Genomic DNA, 16,979 nt, shown 5'->3' on the forward strand with positions numbered 1-16,979 from the left:
TCAACAATGACAACAAGCTAAGAAGCAAATAACAAAATTTTGCACTTTATTAATCTCAGTAATTGTTACATTTTCAGACGCAGCTCACAAGTGAATTGTGATCATTTTATAAGAGAGCTGATGGCACCTTGTAGGGTCTTTGAGGGCTACCTGGTGCCCGCGGGCACCACGTTGGTGACCCCTGACCTATGGTGTAGTTCACACCAGGCGCGGAGCAGCGAGGTTCTCCGTGGAGGGCCTGCGCTGTGCAGCGGATCGTTTCGACATCTGGTCTATTTTGTGCGAAACCCATTGAGATAACTATGTTATAATAAAATTGGACAGTATAAATAAAACGTAATTTAATTTTACAGATTTGGTAGAAAGCATGTGTGGTGCAAGGCTCAGGAAGTCGTTAATGAGAGCATATTTTGTAAGAAGATGAAAGCCTAGACGTGTTAGCAGGTGATGGGAAACAAACCTGTTGAGAGAAAGAAGCCTGCCGCACCATTCCAGTTTACCTGGATTGACCTGTTTGGCCTTTATCTAGTAAGTGACTCAGGCATTTTTGATGGCCAAAACACCTGTTTTTACGCTCTAGTAGCAAATGTTCTTTTTGTTTTCTTACCACAATTCAACATCTCTTCAGACTTTGACAGTTAACTGTTAAAAAGTGTAATCTATTGACAAGACAATAGCTTTAAATCTGGTACTAATATCTAGCATCGTATGAATATGTGCTCCTGTTACTTTCCTTTAAATTTAGCGTCTCCTTACAATCACTTAGCAACCCCAGAGAAAAAATCCTGGAGCTGCCCATGGGTCATTAATGTAACTGCTGACATGTCGACTTCTGTCAACAAGAACTTGTATCTTGGCATCAGTTGTCACTTCATAAATGAGAACATGGAGCTTGCGAGTGTTTTGGTTGGTGTGCGACCTTTTACACTCATCCACACAGCAGAGAATTTGAGAGACACCATGAAGCTGCAACTGAATACATGGAGTTTGAGACAAAAAGTGCACTGCCTAATTTCTGACAATGCAAGCAACATGATTTTGTGTGCTAAGCTGTTGAATGTGAAGCATATTCCATGTTTTCCGCACAGAGTTTAAATCTTATTGTGAAAAAAGGTCTGGAACAAACTCCTGCTCTTAGCGAAATCTGAACAAGGGCTCACAAAATTGTCACTTTCTTTAAAACCAGTGTAGAGGCAACAGAAAAGCTAACAGAAGTACAAAGGGACCTGCAAATGCCATGCCACAAACTGCTACAAGAAACTCAACATACCTGATGTTACAGAGATTATTTGAGCAACGTGAACCAGCCAGTGTAGCTTTGGTGTCCCTAACGACAGATTTAAGTCCCCTCTCATCAGTGGAATATGAATGCATCCGTAAATGTCTGAGTGCTTGCACCATTTCGTCTGGTCACCACAGAGTTATCCGCTGAACAAACTGTCTCTGCATACAAGTGGATGAATTGTGTCGCACGTTTTAGGTGCAACTCAAAAAACACAAAACTCTATGACAAACGCAAGTGCAACTTTACTTGTCTGAGCTCTACCTCTCTAGACAAGACCGGATCACTTACTGGTGGACCCGATCCACAATCTACCTTCAACTGTACTGTCCGGCCAAAAGGTTTCTCCACATGCCTGCTACATCTGCACCCTGCAAATGGGTCTTCTCCAAAGCTGGAGAGGTAGTGAGCCAAAAGAGAAGCAGACACCAAACACTGCTGAAAAAGTATTTTCTCAAATAAAAATCTTTCATACAAAAGCAAGCTAGTCATTTTTTTTAATGGAAAAACAGATGCAGAACTACCAGAATACATATATATTGTCAATATTAGTATCCAACATATTTGTCACATCAAATAGTTATGAAGCTATTATCCAGAAAAATGGCAATTACACCATTGATCAAGCATTTGATAAAATGACAAACATCAGTTGACCTTTAACCTTGGAGAACCTGAGGGGTCAAATTTTCCCCTATTTTCTTATTTTTTCTATTTATCTTAGTTTTACTGATTATTTTCTTTTTCCCCTTTTGCATTATTTTAGTTTTTAAATTATTTTTATAGCTGCTGTAATTGCTTCTTCCTAAAATAAAAAAGTAAAAAAAAACAACAAAAAAAAAACATTCATTTTAAAAGCTCAGATTTTTTATTTTATTTATTTTTTGGTGGGGGGGGTTCAAGGTTCAAAATCTTTGTGAAGTCATGAAGTTATGGCAGCATTTCTAAATGGATGTATTGATAACAGACAACCAGCAGATGTCCCAATTTCTGAGTAAAAGGAATCTAGCAGAGTGTTAACCTGTTAACCTAGCCCAGTTGTGTCAAGGTTGCTCATTACTTCTGATGAGGCACAAGAACTTGTTACATGTGTTTAGAAAATTTTCAAGACATATGTATTGGAAAGTTGATTTTTATCTTCTGAAACAATTAATAGGACAGTTCCCAAAGTGCAGAAGTTTAAAGACCTTAAAGTTCAACACAAACAAACTGAGACAAAGTAGAAAGAAGAGCAAAAGGAAAAAAAAATGCAACATAAGCAGACAACCTGAAACACACACACTTAAATACACAGGAGGTCATTAATCTAAATCAAGACAGCTGTGGATGATTGATAACTTAAACCTGATGTGACGACAGTAATAGAGGGAAAACACAAAACCGGAAAACAGAACATGACAAGAACCATAAACACAATAACCATAAGTGAAATCAAACAGGGCAATCAAAAGGGTAAAGTCCTTTACAGTTTGTTTTTTGTTTGTCTTCTTTAAGATGTTTAATGTAACATTGACATAAGCAAAGACATTAATTAACTTCAACAGCTAAATAAATAAATAAACGTTTAGATTACCAAATTTTGATTGTAAAAATATATTGGCACTTTTCATGATATTAACGTAACAATACATTCAAGTTATCTTTACGAAAGGTAGTAACTGATAGTGATAAAAAAGGGCACAAAAATTAACATTTGGTATAATTGAAATGCCCCACAAGTCCTCTATAGATACTAAAATGAGTACATTCAGTTGTATGCATGGGGTTGGGAGAGAGTTAGGTTTAGAAATGACAAATCAGCATTTCTGGTAGTAAGAAGGTTAAGAAGTGAGATGCAATGCCTGTAAAAGTAACCTGCAGTTACAGGCTTTGGCCTACAGGTGGCGGTGTGAAGCCACTGATCAGCTCTTTTTGCCCTTTTTTGACCCAGCAGCTTTTTTGCTATGGAAGAGTGCTCAGTCAAGAACAATTTTTCATGATTTAAAACAAACAAAACAACAGAGTAAGCGAAAACTTTACAAATGTGGGAACATTCTACTACCATATAGTGAGCTATCCCAAAAAACCTAAAACAAAACATACTTTTATTGCAAAAAACAAATTTCTGATTCAAATTTGAAACAAAATTAGTTTGATCAAACATTACAATTGTGAGGGTATTTGGTAATCAAAAAGCAATTAGAATAATAATTAATTTTGCTAACTTTGCTTAATGTTGCCTAATGTTTTGTGAATGTTTCTTAAATTTGGAAGTTTTTTCCATTATTGAAGGTGTTTTAAATTAAAATTTTAAATTAAATACTTTAATACTTATCATTTGTGCTTATGTTTTGTTAATTCCTGTGAAATTTTAACTTTTTTTAAATAAAATTAGCAAAAATTCTGAAGTAGAATATAAATTGTAGCTAACTGGAAAACTTCCCTAAACCCTTTAATTTGCAAATTAGACAACAGAAGGAAGCTGTTTTTTTAATAATAATATTTCATTGCTTAAAAGCAAACCTATTTACAATGTGCTTTCTAAAGATTTTTTATTGCTTTTACCTAATCAGGGCAACCATGTGTGTAGTAGCTCAAACTTTACTATGCCCTACCCGGGTTGCTATTTTGGATTGAGTTGTGTGAATTCCAGTCAACATGCTCAAACCGCTTCAGGCTTTACTTCCACAGAATCAAAAGTGTGACTTTAGAGATCCCAAGAGAGCATGTTTCTATGATTGTTAATGTTATTTCATCTATCTTGCTCGATAATTTACAATGACATTATTTAAACTCACCTGAGCTCAAAGGCTCATCTGATGTTCAGAATTCAAAAAATGTACAAAAGGACATTATAAAAACAAATCATGCATAAAAAGTAACATGGATTTTTTTTTTGCTCTTAAACAGAACATTCAGATTTACCTTTATTATACAGAAAAACAATCACAGAATAATGGTTGGCTTTTAACAGTCAGCCAATTAAACTGTCAGCTAATTTGTCACCTGCGGGTAAAGTATGCTCTTCCTCTTTCAGGTATTTTTCAAGAGAAGAGAACAATACAAAGAAGACTGAACAATGTGCTTTCTTGGGATCCATGTTGTCAAAAATGTACACATTTTTGCTTCATTGTTTTGTATCTGTCCTCATAGCTTCTATGTGTGGTTTACTGCTTCACTATACAAACAAACTAAAGATTACATATGGAGCTCCACGAGGTTTCATCTTTAGGACACTTTTGTTTAACATCTACGGGTTCCCACTGGCCCAAGTTATAAAGAATAACAACATTATAACTATGCAGATGAGGCAGACATATTTTAAAATGGCATCAGGAGGCTGAGCCCCTGCACAGGCTCTTGTTAAATGTGTGTTGGGGAAATTAATGACTGGATGAACCACAACTTTCTTCAGTTGAAGAAACAACAAATGAAAAAACTAAGGTTATTGTGTTTGTGGCTGAAGAGAAACCGATGGTGGTCACCTCAGAGCTTCAGTATTTTCATCAAAAATTAAATAAATAAATAAGTAAAACACAACAAAACCAGGCCAGATACTTGGATAAAGTGATGGATTCAGACTTAAATTTTGATACACATATTCAGGCAGTCATAAAATTAGCCCACTACTGTATCTTTTTTTAAAAAAAGCGTAAAACAAACAAACAAAACAATAAAAAGTCAATAGATTAGTGTGAGATGGAAAATGATACTGCCAAGTTACATGCATTGTAAGAACTTTTGCCTTTTGTTTCACCTGTGTGAAGTGACTTTCTCAGCTCTGACACAAATCAAAACCACAGACTTATTGTGAGGAACGATCTAATAGCAGCTGATGCCAGCATGTCTTTGAAACAAGTCAAAATAAGATTCAGTAGTGTGTGGCCTCCACATGCCCGTATGACTTCCCTGCAATGCCTGAGTATGCTTCTCATAAGTCGACAAATGGTCTCCTGGGGGATCTCCTGGACAAAACCATCCGCCAACTCCTGGAGAGTCTGTGGTGAAACCTGGCGTTGGTGGATGGACCGAGACATGATGTCCCATATGTGCTCAGTTGGATTCTAGTCTATAGAATGGGCGGACCAGTCCATTACTTCAATACCTTCACTTAGCAAACACTGCTGACACACTGAAGCCACATGAGGTCTTGCATTAGTAAGAACCCAGAGCCGATAGCACCAGCATATGATGTCACAAGGGGTCTGAGAATCTCATCTCAGTGCCTAATAGCAGTCAGGCTTCACCTGGTGAGCCCACAGAGAGCGGTGTGGCCCTCCAAAGAAATTACACCCCAAACCATGTCTGTCCCACTGCCAAACTGGTCATGTTGGACGATGTTGCTGGCAGCAGAAAGTTCTACACAGTGTCTCCTAACTCTGACACATTTGTCTCATATACTCAGTGTGAACCTGCTTTCATATGTGTAAACCACAGGCCGCCAACATAGCAAATAGTTTCTAACAGAAACAGACATGCACTTAAGTGGCCTACAGGAGGTCATTTTCCGGGGCTCTGGCAGTAATACTGTTTCGATTGTTGCCCTCCTATGGCCTCCTCCACATCTCTCCATGTAGTGTCTCCATGCTCTGGACACTGCCACAGATACAGTAAACCTTCTTGCCACAGCTTACATTGATGTGCCATCTTGGATGAGTTGCACAACCTGGGCCACTTGTGCGGGTTATAGACGCCATCCCACTTGCTAGAGTGACAACACTGTCGGCATTTAAAAGCCACCATAACATCAGCCAGAAACATAAGGATGGAGAAGTTGTCTGTGGTCACCACATATAGAAACACTCTCTCATTGGAGGTGTCTTGCTGATCGCCTTTTATTTCCACCTATTGTCTATTTCACTTGCACAATAAAACATGTAAAATCGGTTGTTAGTCAGTGTTGCTTCCTAATTGAACAGTCTGATTATCAGAAGTGTGATAGACTTGGAGTTTACTTTTTTATTTATTTATTTTTTTGAGCAGTGTATTATTTCACTTATCTTGTTGAATAATTTACCATCCCATAAATTTAAGCTCCATGAATCAAATAAACAAAGTGGAAAGTTTTGATTTGGGGGACGCTCATCTGAGCATGTTCAGAGTTTCAGAAATGAACAAAAGAACAATATAAAAACAATGTATGAAAAGTATCATGGATTTGTTTTAGATTTAATCAACACAGACCTTTAGTATGCAGAAAAACAAGTGGTCAAAGAACAATGTTTGGTATTCACTAGTTAGCCAATTACAGGAAGAATGGGCTGTTCCTCTCCAAGGTCTTTTTCAAGCTTTGTTGCTCTCTTGGTGCATTTCCAACAGTGGAAAGACAGTATGAAGATCACTTTTCTGGTTCTTTTGGTAAGCATGACAAAATATTTATGATCTTTAAAGTTATTTTGATCTCTGTTGCCTATTTAAAAAAAAATCTAAAAATTGCCTACAAGGAAATGTGTGCTTTTTATTTTAAATATTCAAAATTCTCAAGTGATGTGACATTAGATTTCCAACTTAATTTGATATTTACAAGAAATATAGACTCTAAAACAGTTTAAGATTTTTAGAAAGATATATTTGTGGGAAAGGTCCATGGTATACAAAAACCTTCTTTAATTCAATGATTTAATTGTCTGTATGACTCTCACCCAAATAAAAATACATATTTTATTCTCTAAAAGAAATGTAAGAGTTAATGGAGAGGGAAGACAGAAAGCTTTTTGTTTATGTGCATTAAGACGTATTTCTCTGGAAATCTTTTAGCAAAATGACACTGAATATTTCTAGGTAATATTTTCAGCATGACTTGACCCAAGCAGTCTTCCTCATTCTTTTGTGTTCTTGGCATATCAGCATTACCAAAGTGCAACAGAGTAGAATAACAAAGTACCAATTGTAGCATCCAAGGATCAAATATGAGGTCAAATTTGATCATGATAGTTCTCACTAAAGACGGGAACTATTGGTCATTTTTAAATTTATTACTTAATTTAGAAGAGGTAATAAGGAAGTTTTTCTGTTCCATCACTTCTGAATGTTTAAACCTTTGAATTTTCTTGCACAGGAGAGTTTTAAAAGGATGGGTGCAATGTGGTTTTCAAGGGTAGTAAAAGGCAGGTATCTTGGCAACCCAGACCTACAACTTTGCTTTTGGGACTTAGAACATGACCTTTCAGGGTGGGAAGGGCGCTGAACTTGTGCGGGAGGTTAGGAGGTAACAGAGAATCAGGCTCACCTCCATTCACGGTTGGACTCTGAAACTCAATCCCCTAAAAAGGGTTGGTCTCCACCATTCTGAACTTGCTTGATGATAAGAGGTGAATGGCTGGTTTGGACTTACTTGTGATTCCCCTTCTCAGTGGCCAAGTGTTGGACTTCACCCTGGTAGACAAGAAGGTCATGTAGATGTAGAGTTAGATAAGCTAATTCCTATTTAACAATCCTGTCCATCCTGGGAGAGGATCCCTCCTTCATATGGACATCCCAAGGCTTCTTATTTTTTCCCCAAATTAATTTTTTTAGGAGTTTTTCCTCATTGAGAAGGAAGGTCTAAGGGCAGGGACGCCATTTTAACTTAGTTTAGCTTAGCAAGCAGCCACTGTTTAGATTTTATGACAGACTTTATGTCTTTGTACAGTTACTGGTAAACCCACTGAGACAATTGCATCGTGATATTGGGCTACATAAATAAAACTGAATTGAATTGAATTATGACTGGTTTTGGCCTACATGCAGTTTATAGTACTAGGTCTTCTTGGGCCCGATCCGAATACTCCTGTACGAAATTATTAATTTCTAAGTTTCACACTCCAAACAGAGGCTCTACTACCACGAGAGTAAACTGTGTCGCGTTAAGGAGCACTTTTCTTCCCTTTGGTGCACTCTGTTTGGAGCAAGCACGGAGGGATAAACAAAGGGGGAGGGCTAAGGGAGAGGGAGATGGGGACTTAATGTTTCTTGGAGGAGTACTGGAAAGTGCCTCAACAGGGTAATCCAATGCTCAAGTGGGAAATGACAGTGGCACCTGGAGGGGCATGATTGGAAGGAATGGCCTCCCTGATCTGAACCCGAGTAGTGTATTGTTGTTGGACTTCTGTGCTTGTCATGGTTGGTTCAGGCACATCAGGCAAGAGATCGATAATTGACTTTGTAGCCATTACAGTCGACCTTTGGCAGTGTGTCTTAGACACTTGGGTAAAGAAAGGGAAAGAGATGTCCACCAATCACTACCTGAAGGTGAATCAAATCTGCTGGTGGGGTAGGAAGCTGGAAAGACCTGTCAAACCCAAATGTGAGGGTTTGCTGCGACTATCTGGCTAAGCCCTCCATCATGGAGGTCTTTAACTCCCAGACTCTGGAGAGCTTCAAACAGGTACCGAGCAAGGCTGGGGACATCAGGTCTGAGTGGATCACATAGCCCCGTTTCCACTGAGAGGTCCGGTACGGTCTGGTCTGGTAAGTAGTAGTACGGTACGGTACGGACCAGTCAATTCTGATGAGCGTTTCCACTCAGTTAAGCCTCGCTCCCACTGGGCGGTTTGTTTTCACTTCGCATGTGTGCTGTAGATCACTAGCGTGTCATTGCGTCATTGGCATGCCTCATCCGGCAATTCATCTTTTTCTTGCTTATTCCCGGGGGGTTAGGGACCACAGACAATCAGTCTGAGAGAACCCCCAGTCTCCGTCTCACCCCCTGTCACTCGCGGCTGAAGAATGTCATTTACCAATCGATATTAATCAAAAATACTTCTGATCATGCTTTGTAAATATTTATTAATGAACATTGGAGTATTGCTCAACATGAAGAGTGTTTTTTTCCATAACGATAGACTGCGAAGTTTTCACCAGGACTGCTACTCTGTCTCTGTGATAGTGAATTTAAGTGTTTTTCTTTTGGTAAATGACATAAATCTTCCTTTCTTTTGTTCTGTTTTGTTTTTGTATGCAGGTTATATTTCCAGCTTTGTCTTTCTGCAGTGGCTGCGAGAATGCTAGGAAAAAACGGGTACATTTGTGAGAAAATTAAAAGACAAAATGTAGCGGAAGCAATTTTTCAAACATGCATGTCCTCACCTTGTATTCTGTGTTACAGGATCTTCTGTTGCGCACCAAAAGGAGATGGGTCCTGTCTACTTTTCAAATTGAAGAGGAAATGACTGTGATCTATCCATACTTTCTTTCAAAGGTGAAAAAATGTTTGTCTTTAAAAATGAGATTTGTTTTTAATTGTTAGAAATGCAAAAACTGACACTTCAATTTTAATTTCACTCATAGACGTATAATGACAAATCAGCAAGTGGAAAATTTAGGTTTGAAATAAGTGGAGATGCTGTGGATCAAGGATATTTAAGTATTGATGAAAACACTGGAGCAATCTATTTGCACAAACCTGTTGACAGAGAGAAACATCCACGCTTCCATGTGAGTTAAAATTGAATTACACTATATAATAGAATATAATTGAATAGAAAATGATGATTATTCCACGTTTTAATCCACAGGTCATTTTTGATGTGTATGACAAAGAGACTAACCTAAAAATAGACAAGAAACTGGCATTTAACGTGGATGTAAACGACATCAACGACAACCCACCACAGTTTATCAATATTCCTGAAACTGTTACTGTGAAGGAAAACCAAGAGGAAGGTGGGTTTACATTCTAAAAAACAAGTACAAATGAACACATTTCCAAATTGAAACGATTAACTAAACTTAATCACAGCTTCCATAGTTAAGAAAAGGCTGTAACAGAAACACTATATGTTTTTAATTTAATAAAACTAATTAATATTTAAAATAGAGTTATACATGTCTATTCTAAAAGTAAATGTACCTGTTCCTCTTGTTAGGCTTACTGGGGGTGGAAGTGATTGCTTATGACCCGGATGAGGAAAACTCCTTAAATTCAAGATTCAACATTAGTGTGATTGCACAGCATCCACCAGAGCCTAAGATTCAAGCAAAATGGATCAGTGAAAGAATGGTCCATCTGACAGTTGATGGATGTTTTAACTATGAAGTAAGGCCAACAGACTCTTATTTATAGAGAAGAGTTTCATAACTGCTTCAACCCAGTCAAATTTTAAAGGTGCATAAATAACTTTTGTGTTCCAGAAAGATAAGAAGCACAGTATTACTCTTGAAGCAAAGGATCATGGAACCCCTCCAATGTCCTCCACAGCTGTGATCATGCTAAATGTTGTTGACTCAAACACAAACAAATACATGCCAGTGTTCAAGGAGAGAGAAGTAAGAATTGCTTTAAATGTTGTGGTTTGCTTTGAACGTGACTTTTGAGTTTAAATACAAAATAATTGAGGTTTTCTTTTAGTACCAGACTTTTGCTGTAGAAATGGAGACCCATGATGACATTCTGAGATTGGCAGTAGATGACAAAGATTCTTCCAACACTGATGGCTGGCATGCAAAGTACTTCTTCATCAGTGGGAATGAGGAAGACATCTTCAAACTGGAAACAGACCCAATAACAAATGAGGGGATTTTGAGCATCACCAAGGTAACTCCATTTTCTCTCACTAAATCTGGATATTTTTGAAGTGATCTACAGTATTCTAGGAAAAAACATACAAATTGGTTTAAGAACATTATTAATTTATATGTCTTTTGCAGAAAAAGAAATATGGAAAAATCACTACAGTCAACTTGCGGATTGGGGTAGAAAACATTGAACCCTTTTCTAAGTGTGAAAATGGGAAATTGATTAAACAGGGAAGCAAACTTCCTGACTCGGTCAGTGTCAAGATTCTAATGATTAAAACCAATCACCCACCAGAGTTTCAGAAAACAAACATAGATGTGTTTGAGAAAGAAGAATCTGATCCAGGAAAGGTTCTCTTCACCCCAGAGGTTCATGATCCAGATTCTACTTCCTTCAGGTAAAGTGTCTGCATACTGTGCTTAAACTGAGCTATCTGCTTGTCTGCATTAACTTGTAACACTAGTTTATCTGACTGTTTCCAGGTTTGTACTAGTAGAAGATCCAGCTAACTGGGTATCTGTTGATGAAAAAACTGGAGAAATCAGAACAACTAAGAAGATGGACAGAGAATCACCCTTCGTGGATGATGACAATGTTTACAAAGTCGTCATCGCTGCCATAGATGATGGTACTGAAACAGTTTGGAGCAAAATGCATTTTTTTTTCCAACTAATAAAGCAGGCATGATTTTTTTTTGCCTCAAAGATTTTCCTCCAGCCTCAAGCTCTTGCACCATCAGTATCCACCTGGGAGACATCAATGACCACAAGCCTCATCTGGTCAACAGCAGTCTCATCATGTGTGGACACAGGAACAACAAAGTGATGCTTTATGTAGAGGATTTGGATGCTGATCCCTACAGTGGACCCTTTTCTTTTCACTTAGACGATTACGAAGATATGAAGCAATGGAAACTAGATCCTGCTTATGGTTCGTACACATCTGTTAATCTATGACTAAATTAGACCATAATGCAGCTATGTAATAGTCTTTGCATGTTTCACCAGGTCAGCAAGGTGGCCTTGTCACCCTGAAGCCACTCCCTTCTGGAAACTTTTCTGTGTCTCTGTTGATTCGAGATAAACAGAACAATATTGGACGTAATACGTTGGAAGTTCAGGTTTTAGTTTGTGGAGACAGATATACAAGTTATCTTAAAAAAATTTGTATGAGAGAAGATGCCTTTGGACCTATTATTGCTGGACTACTTTTATTTTTACGTGAGTATAAATATCACCAAAAACTTTAGGGGTTTTATTTAAAGTATCAAATCTTGAGAGCTCATTAAAGGTATGGTTGCCCTAGAGTGCATTGCAATAGCTAACAGAGCTATATCTATAGCGGATTTGCTTGTTTGGAAAATGAGCTGCGAGTCTGCATAGCTGAGAACAATACTTTATGTGGGTATTTCACACTGCTGTGATTCATGTAACAATTATTTCCATCAGAAAATGTGAATGATTTTCCCAAAACTCTGACCTGATGAAACCAACCCTAATAGAATCTGTTAAAAGTGACAACAAATGCACAAACTGAGAATGTCACACAAATTGTCTCTTGATTTTTTTTTTTTTTTTTAATTACCAACTGTTATGGTTTGACGAAGGCACTGATATGTTGTCCTGTAGACAATGTCATTGAAGAAAAAGCCATTTTTATCATTGTTGTCCGATTATAGAAACCTCAGCTCTACCTGGACCTAAATGAAATTAAATATTTTAAACTGTATTTGATTGGTACTTACCTTCAAGATAATCTTTGATTTATGTGTAATGGGTCTGTTTTATGGGTATCACGATCTAAGTAGCATGTAATGAACCAAAAAAACAGATACAATGTCTTAAAATGAAAAGTCATGTACATATATTGTAATTCATTTAAGCTACTTAAAAGTAAAAACTTGTGTTCTGATGTATTCACAGTCTTACTTCTTGCTTTCTCGTGGACTTGCCAATATCTGCCATTTAAAGACTTGGGGGAAGGAGAAACCCAGACTCCTATCTTTTACAACCAGGAAGGAGGGGTCCCTGTATGCAATGTGAGCTGGTTGTGATGTTCAGCAAATTAGCAAAAGCTTGATATTAAAAACATTACTTGAGTAAACGGCATATTACTCTTTTTTGTTCTAGACTGAAGTAGTTTGTTTGCCACCAACAAGTGGACCTGTCTACATCTACTCGACAAAACCTACAGTGGTAATCCTCACAACTTAATCCTGTTTTAACAGAAAATGTCTCACTAGAGGCATTTGTTGTTTTCAAATATTGCATATTCATGTTTCCCTTTAAAATCGACTCAAAAGAGACAAAAAAAAAAAACTGTTTTAAATTTCAAAGTAAGAGTCGAAAGTTTTAAATAAGAAAAAAAATATTTATTTATTTAATACTTTTCATGTGATGAAACACAAAGTGATGCACAATCCAAAAGAAAAAAAAATGGACCATAATCCCTCAAACCTCTCATCCCAGGGGTGGGGAAAATATTCAATTATCTGATATATAGATTAAAAGCCATAAACGATTTGTTTTATGAAATTTTAATGATCAAAAAATGATTTAATTTAAACTAAAAGTCAAAAGTGGAACTTAATGCAGGCTGTTTTTTACTCTTAATATTTTTGAAAAGCACACAAACATGACTGACCTTCCAGATCACGCCATACGACCGTCCCGACTTTTTTTTTTTTTTTTTTGGTAGCATGTTCATATTTGTGTAATTTTAACAGGATATGTTTAATGGGCATCAAAATATTTTGGGGTATTTATAAGTGTCCTTTTTCATATAAAATGACATAAAAGTAGAGAAATTTTTGCGTTTTTTCTTTTAACTTTTAATTGAAACATGTTTAAGTTGATTTATTCTAAAACAACATTCCTCTTGTTTTTATTCATAGTTATGTTAAAAAGTTACATTGCGTTCATTTTAAAAAGTTTTTAAAATGTAGTTTTATTGTGTTCTATAAATGTTTCTCTTGTCTGGCCCCTTTTTACTGTGAGACTCCACAGAAGATGAACAATAACTTCTATCAACGAAATCCCACATAAACCATGAGGGCCATTTCAGGGTGAGTGACAACTACATTGATTTAAAAGAAAGAAAATTAATAAGAAGTTCTTTGTAATAACTCAGAATGTGTCATGTTCCAGTTGCATTTATCTAAGTTTGTGCACCACGACTTTCACTAGGAGGAGCTAAAGCTTAGTCCGTCTTTTGTGCTGTATGTGTAGTGAATCATGGTTGATGGAAGTCTGACATTGTAGTTCATTCCAACTGAAAAAATTCAAAACAAACAAAAATTACTTAAAAGTCTGGCAATAAAAACTAAATTAGCCGAATGGCCAATTAAATAGATCGCAGGGGCAATGCTAATGAAAAGTCAGAGACGGCCATTTCCACCTGTGAAGCCTTAATGCAGCTTAAATACTGTAAGCCGCAATCACGGCAAATACAACACAGAAAGAAAACGTGCCTGGATGCTTTTCCTCATTGACTCCAACTCCTTGCCCCCTCATGACACTTTATTATATTCACTTGCTCTTCCAGGGCCCACCCACACTCATTCAATCCCATTCATCTCTTATACAGAGCACTAATGTAAACACAGAAAACAACAGGAGCACTTAAAGACCCACTCTAATGAAAATGGTCTTTTTCTGTGTTTTTAACGTGTTCTTAGCATTTGCACACACACAAGTCAGAATTCTATTATGAGTTTCTGCCGCTGTGCATGAAATGTCTTTAAAAACGACAAAGGCTTTGTGATTTTAGCTAAAAACATCATAATCATAATTAGGTCTTTGTCTCTGTTTTGTCTCACATCTCAAACAACTGTTCTTACATGAATGATCCACTGCCTTACTGTACTGACAGCAAGTTATTTAAGTATATAAAGAAATCTTTGTAACCTGTTTTCCTTCTTATCCTTCATTCCACAGGAAAGTACTGCAATTGATGAAAGTTATGGTCATCTACCAACCCACCAGCTACGGCTAAAAAGGCTACGGCAACAAGTAGAAGTCACTGAGCAATCTTTCACTCAGCATTCGCTGACAATTTTGCAATTTCTGGATGATTTTGAACCAAAGTTATCCAAGTGTCTCCATCTATTTAAATCAATCTCTGAATGTATTGATGGACATTTAGCTGGATGTTTTATTGAATTTGTGCAAAAAATAATTACCCACATGACTCATGTTCATGCACTTCAATTAACTCAATGTTTGCACTCTTAACCCCTTGCATTTGTAGAGAGAAAAACAACAGCAACACATCAGAAATTCTAGCAGCAACAAGAAAAAAAAAAAATCAAACCAAAGAGGGCAGCAGAAAGTCACAAGGTGTCAATACAACAACAGGGTTACAAAAATTCTCTATGGCGATCTGAAAATTGCAAAACAATAAATAACAAAAAAGTTGTGCACCTCTCATTTATCAACAGCAAGCAAAATGTTAATAATATAAAATATGCAACAATAAATGAAGGTTTCAGGAAAAAGTCAGAACCTATAATAAGATGTGTTTATGCATATGTAAGTTTAAGCTTTTACAGGTGAAATTGTACATATGGTAACTTAATACTACATAAAATTAAAAACTTGATAAAAAACTACTCCCTAAAAATGTGGTGTCTTTTGTTCTTTTCATTAGATGTGCAACACTGAAGTGAACAAGAAATTGTTTTAATATTAATGCTTTTGTGTTCTCATGCTTCAAAATACATAGTGTCACTGGTGATGGTTGGAAGGATTCTGTGGTTTAGTTTTGTTTACTGTTTTTCTTGGCCATGTTTTTGGTTTCACTTTAACAGTCACGTCAGTTTCAGGTTTTCAGTTCATCGTTGTCAGGTCATCTGGTTTGTTTTGTTATGTCATTGTTTTGTTTTTCCATGGGTTTTGTTGTTTGTCATTCATCAAGTTTATTATAAATTAAGTTTGCCAGTCTCCTGCGTTTGGGTCCTAAACCACCAACTCCCTACAATTGTTAATGTAAATGTATTTTAACATAGAGTTTTTTGAGGACCTAAACACTTAAGCTTTCACATATACACAGGTGCATAACTGCCATCTTGCCAAAGAACTGTTTGACACAGAAAGCCAGAGTGGGAACTGACAATACGATCTTACAAATAGATGTTGACCGTTTTCTTCTACACTTGCTAGATTGTGGGAGTTACTACAGTATGACCATCTGATCATTTGGGACTTTTGCGATTGTTTCTTTATGCACTTAATATTTCTAGAGAACTTCTTAGTGGACAAAAATCCCTTTGAAGTCTCCAGCACTTAATCGTTCCAGAGAACTTCCTTGGTAGATAAAAGGCTTTATAAAGTATTCTGTGCTTAACAGTTCTGGAGAATTTCCAGGATCACTAAAGAATGTTCCTGTTTATAACTGTGGAATTCAAGTCCTAATAGTAGAAAAAGAGAATATTCTAAATCCTCAAGTTGGACAACATAATTGGTGTGAATTACGAAACATAACAGTCAGTTCTAACTCGAGCCTGCGTGATCATAACTTGGGTTTTACTTGACCTCCTTATTTCACAATTTTGATATTTCCTATTGATTTTATTTTATGAAATACAGAGTAAAATTTTCTTTGCGAGCCCAACCTGCAAATGCTGCACACTCATTGTGATTGAATATTCCAAAAGAATCACTAAGCTATCTCAAATGTAACCTTGCTTTGACAGCTTACTGCTTGAGGCATGCGAACGATACTGCCAAAATGCTAGATTTATAAGGGAAGAGCAAGTTAATCCCAAAAAGGCAACGCTCCGTCCATCACACTTTACATGGAATCAAAACCGCATTAGTGAATCATGAGAGGCTGCCAGTTTGACACAAAACAAGTTCCACAAGATATTCTAGTTTGATCAAGATTGTACAGTTAAAGTAGTAATGGTGGGGTTTTCTGTTTCTTCATTATCTTAAAACCCCAATAGGAAATGGAAAAAAAAAAGTAATGAACTCGAAAAACAAAAAGTGCTGTGATGCCCTTCCTGACACAACCCTGAATTTTATCAGAGAGACCCAGTCCTGGGCCTCTTTGAGGGTTCCTAGTTAGGCAGTATAGCACAGTCATAATAATTTTATGAGGACATAAATGTTTGCTTTTGGGGCATATTTATGATTGGTAGGCGGTTGGATTGATGGGTGACATCACAACAGTCGGACTTTACTTTGTCCCATCTAATCAGCTTTTTTCAACCCAAATCAATAT

The 16,979-nt window shown here is 36.9% G+C and overlaps 1 protein-coding gene across 2 annotated transcripts; it reads left to right on the forward strand.

The window, feature by feature from the left end:
* Positions 1–6,582: 6,582 nt before the first annotated feature.
* On the forward strand, positions 6,583–15,372 carry LOC112159678 (cadherin-like protein 26). Of its 2 annotated transcripts, XM_024293906.2 has the most exons (16): positions 6,583–6,619; positions 9,204–9,260; positions 9,348–9,440; positions 9,530–9,676; positions 9,757–9,904; positions 10,108–10,277; positions 10,373–10,507; positions 10,590–10,775; positions 10,889–11,154; positions 11,240–11,385; positions 11,463–11,687; positions 11,765–11,977; positions 12,680–12,795; positions 12,887–12,952; positions 13,754–13,821; positions 14,693–15,372. In XM_024293906.2, the coding sequence occupies exons 1-15, from the start codon at positions 6,593–6,595 to the stop codon at positions 13,799–13,801; spliced, it is 2,043 nt and encodes a 680-aa protein (XP_024149674.1). In that variant the 5' UTR covers positions 6,583–6,592; the 3' UTR covers positions 13,802–13,821; positions 14,693–15,372. The 2 variants fall into 2 exon arrangements, with proteins under 2 accessions (XP_024149674.1, XP_024149676.1); XM_024293908.2 differs by lacking the exon at positions 11,765–11,977.
* Positions 15,373–16,979: the final 1,607 nt, after the last annotated feature.

Source organism: Oryzias melastigma, linkage group LG7 (genome assembly GCF_002922805.2).
Source record: "Oryzias melastigma strain HK-1 linkage group LG7, ASM292280v2, whole genome shotgun sequence".
NCBI lineage: Eukaryota > Metazoa > Chordata > Actinopteri > Beloniformes > Adrianichthyidae > Oryzias > Oryzias melastigma.

Excerpts from the sequence above, each read along its gene's own strand:
- LOC112159678 (XM_024293906.2), top strand. The coding sequence starts at position 6,593 with ATGAAGATCACTTTTCTGGTTCTTTTG. Across the intron at positions 10,776-10,888 it reads GGATTTTGAGCATCACCAAG|AAAAAGAAATATGGAAAAAT; the intron begins GTAACTCCATTT and ends TGTCTTTTGCAG. Across the intron at positions 11,688-11,764 it reads GAAACTAGATCCTGCTTATG|GTCAGCAAGGTGGCCTTGTC; the intron begins GTTCGTACACAT and ends ATGTTTCACCAG.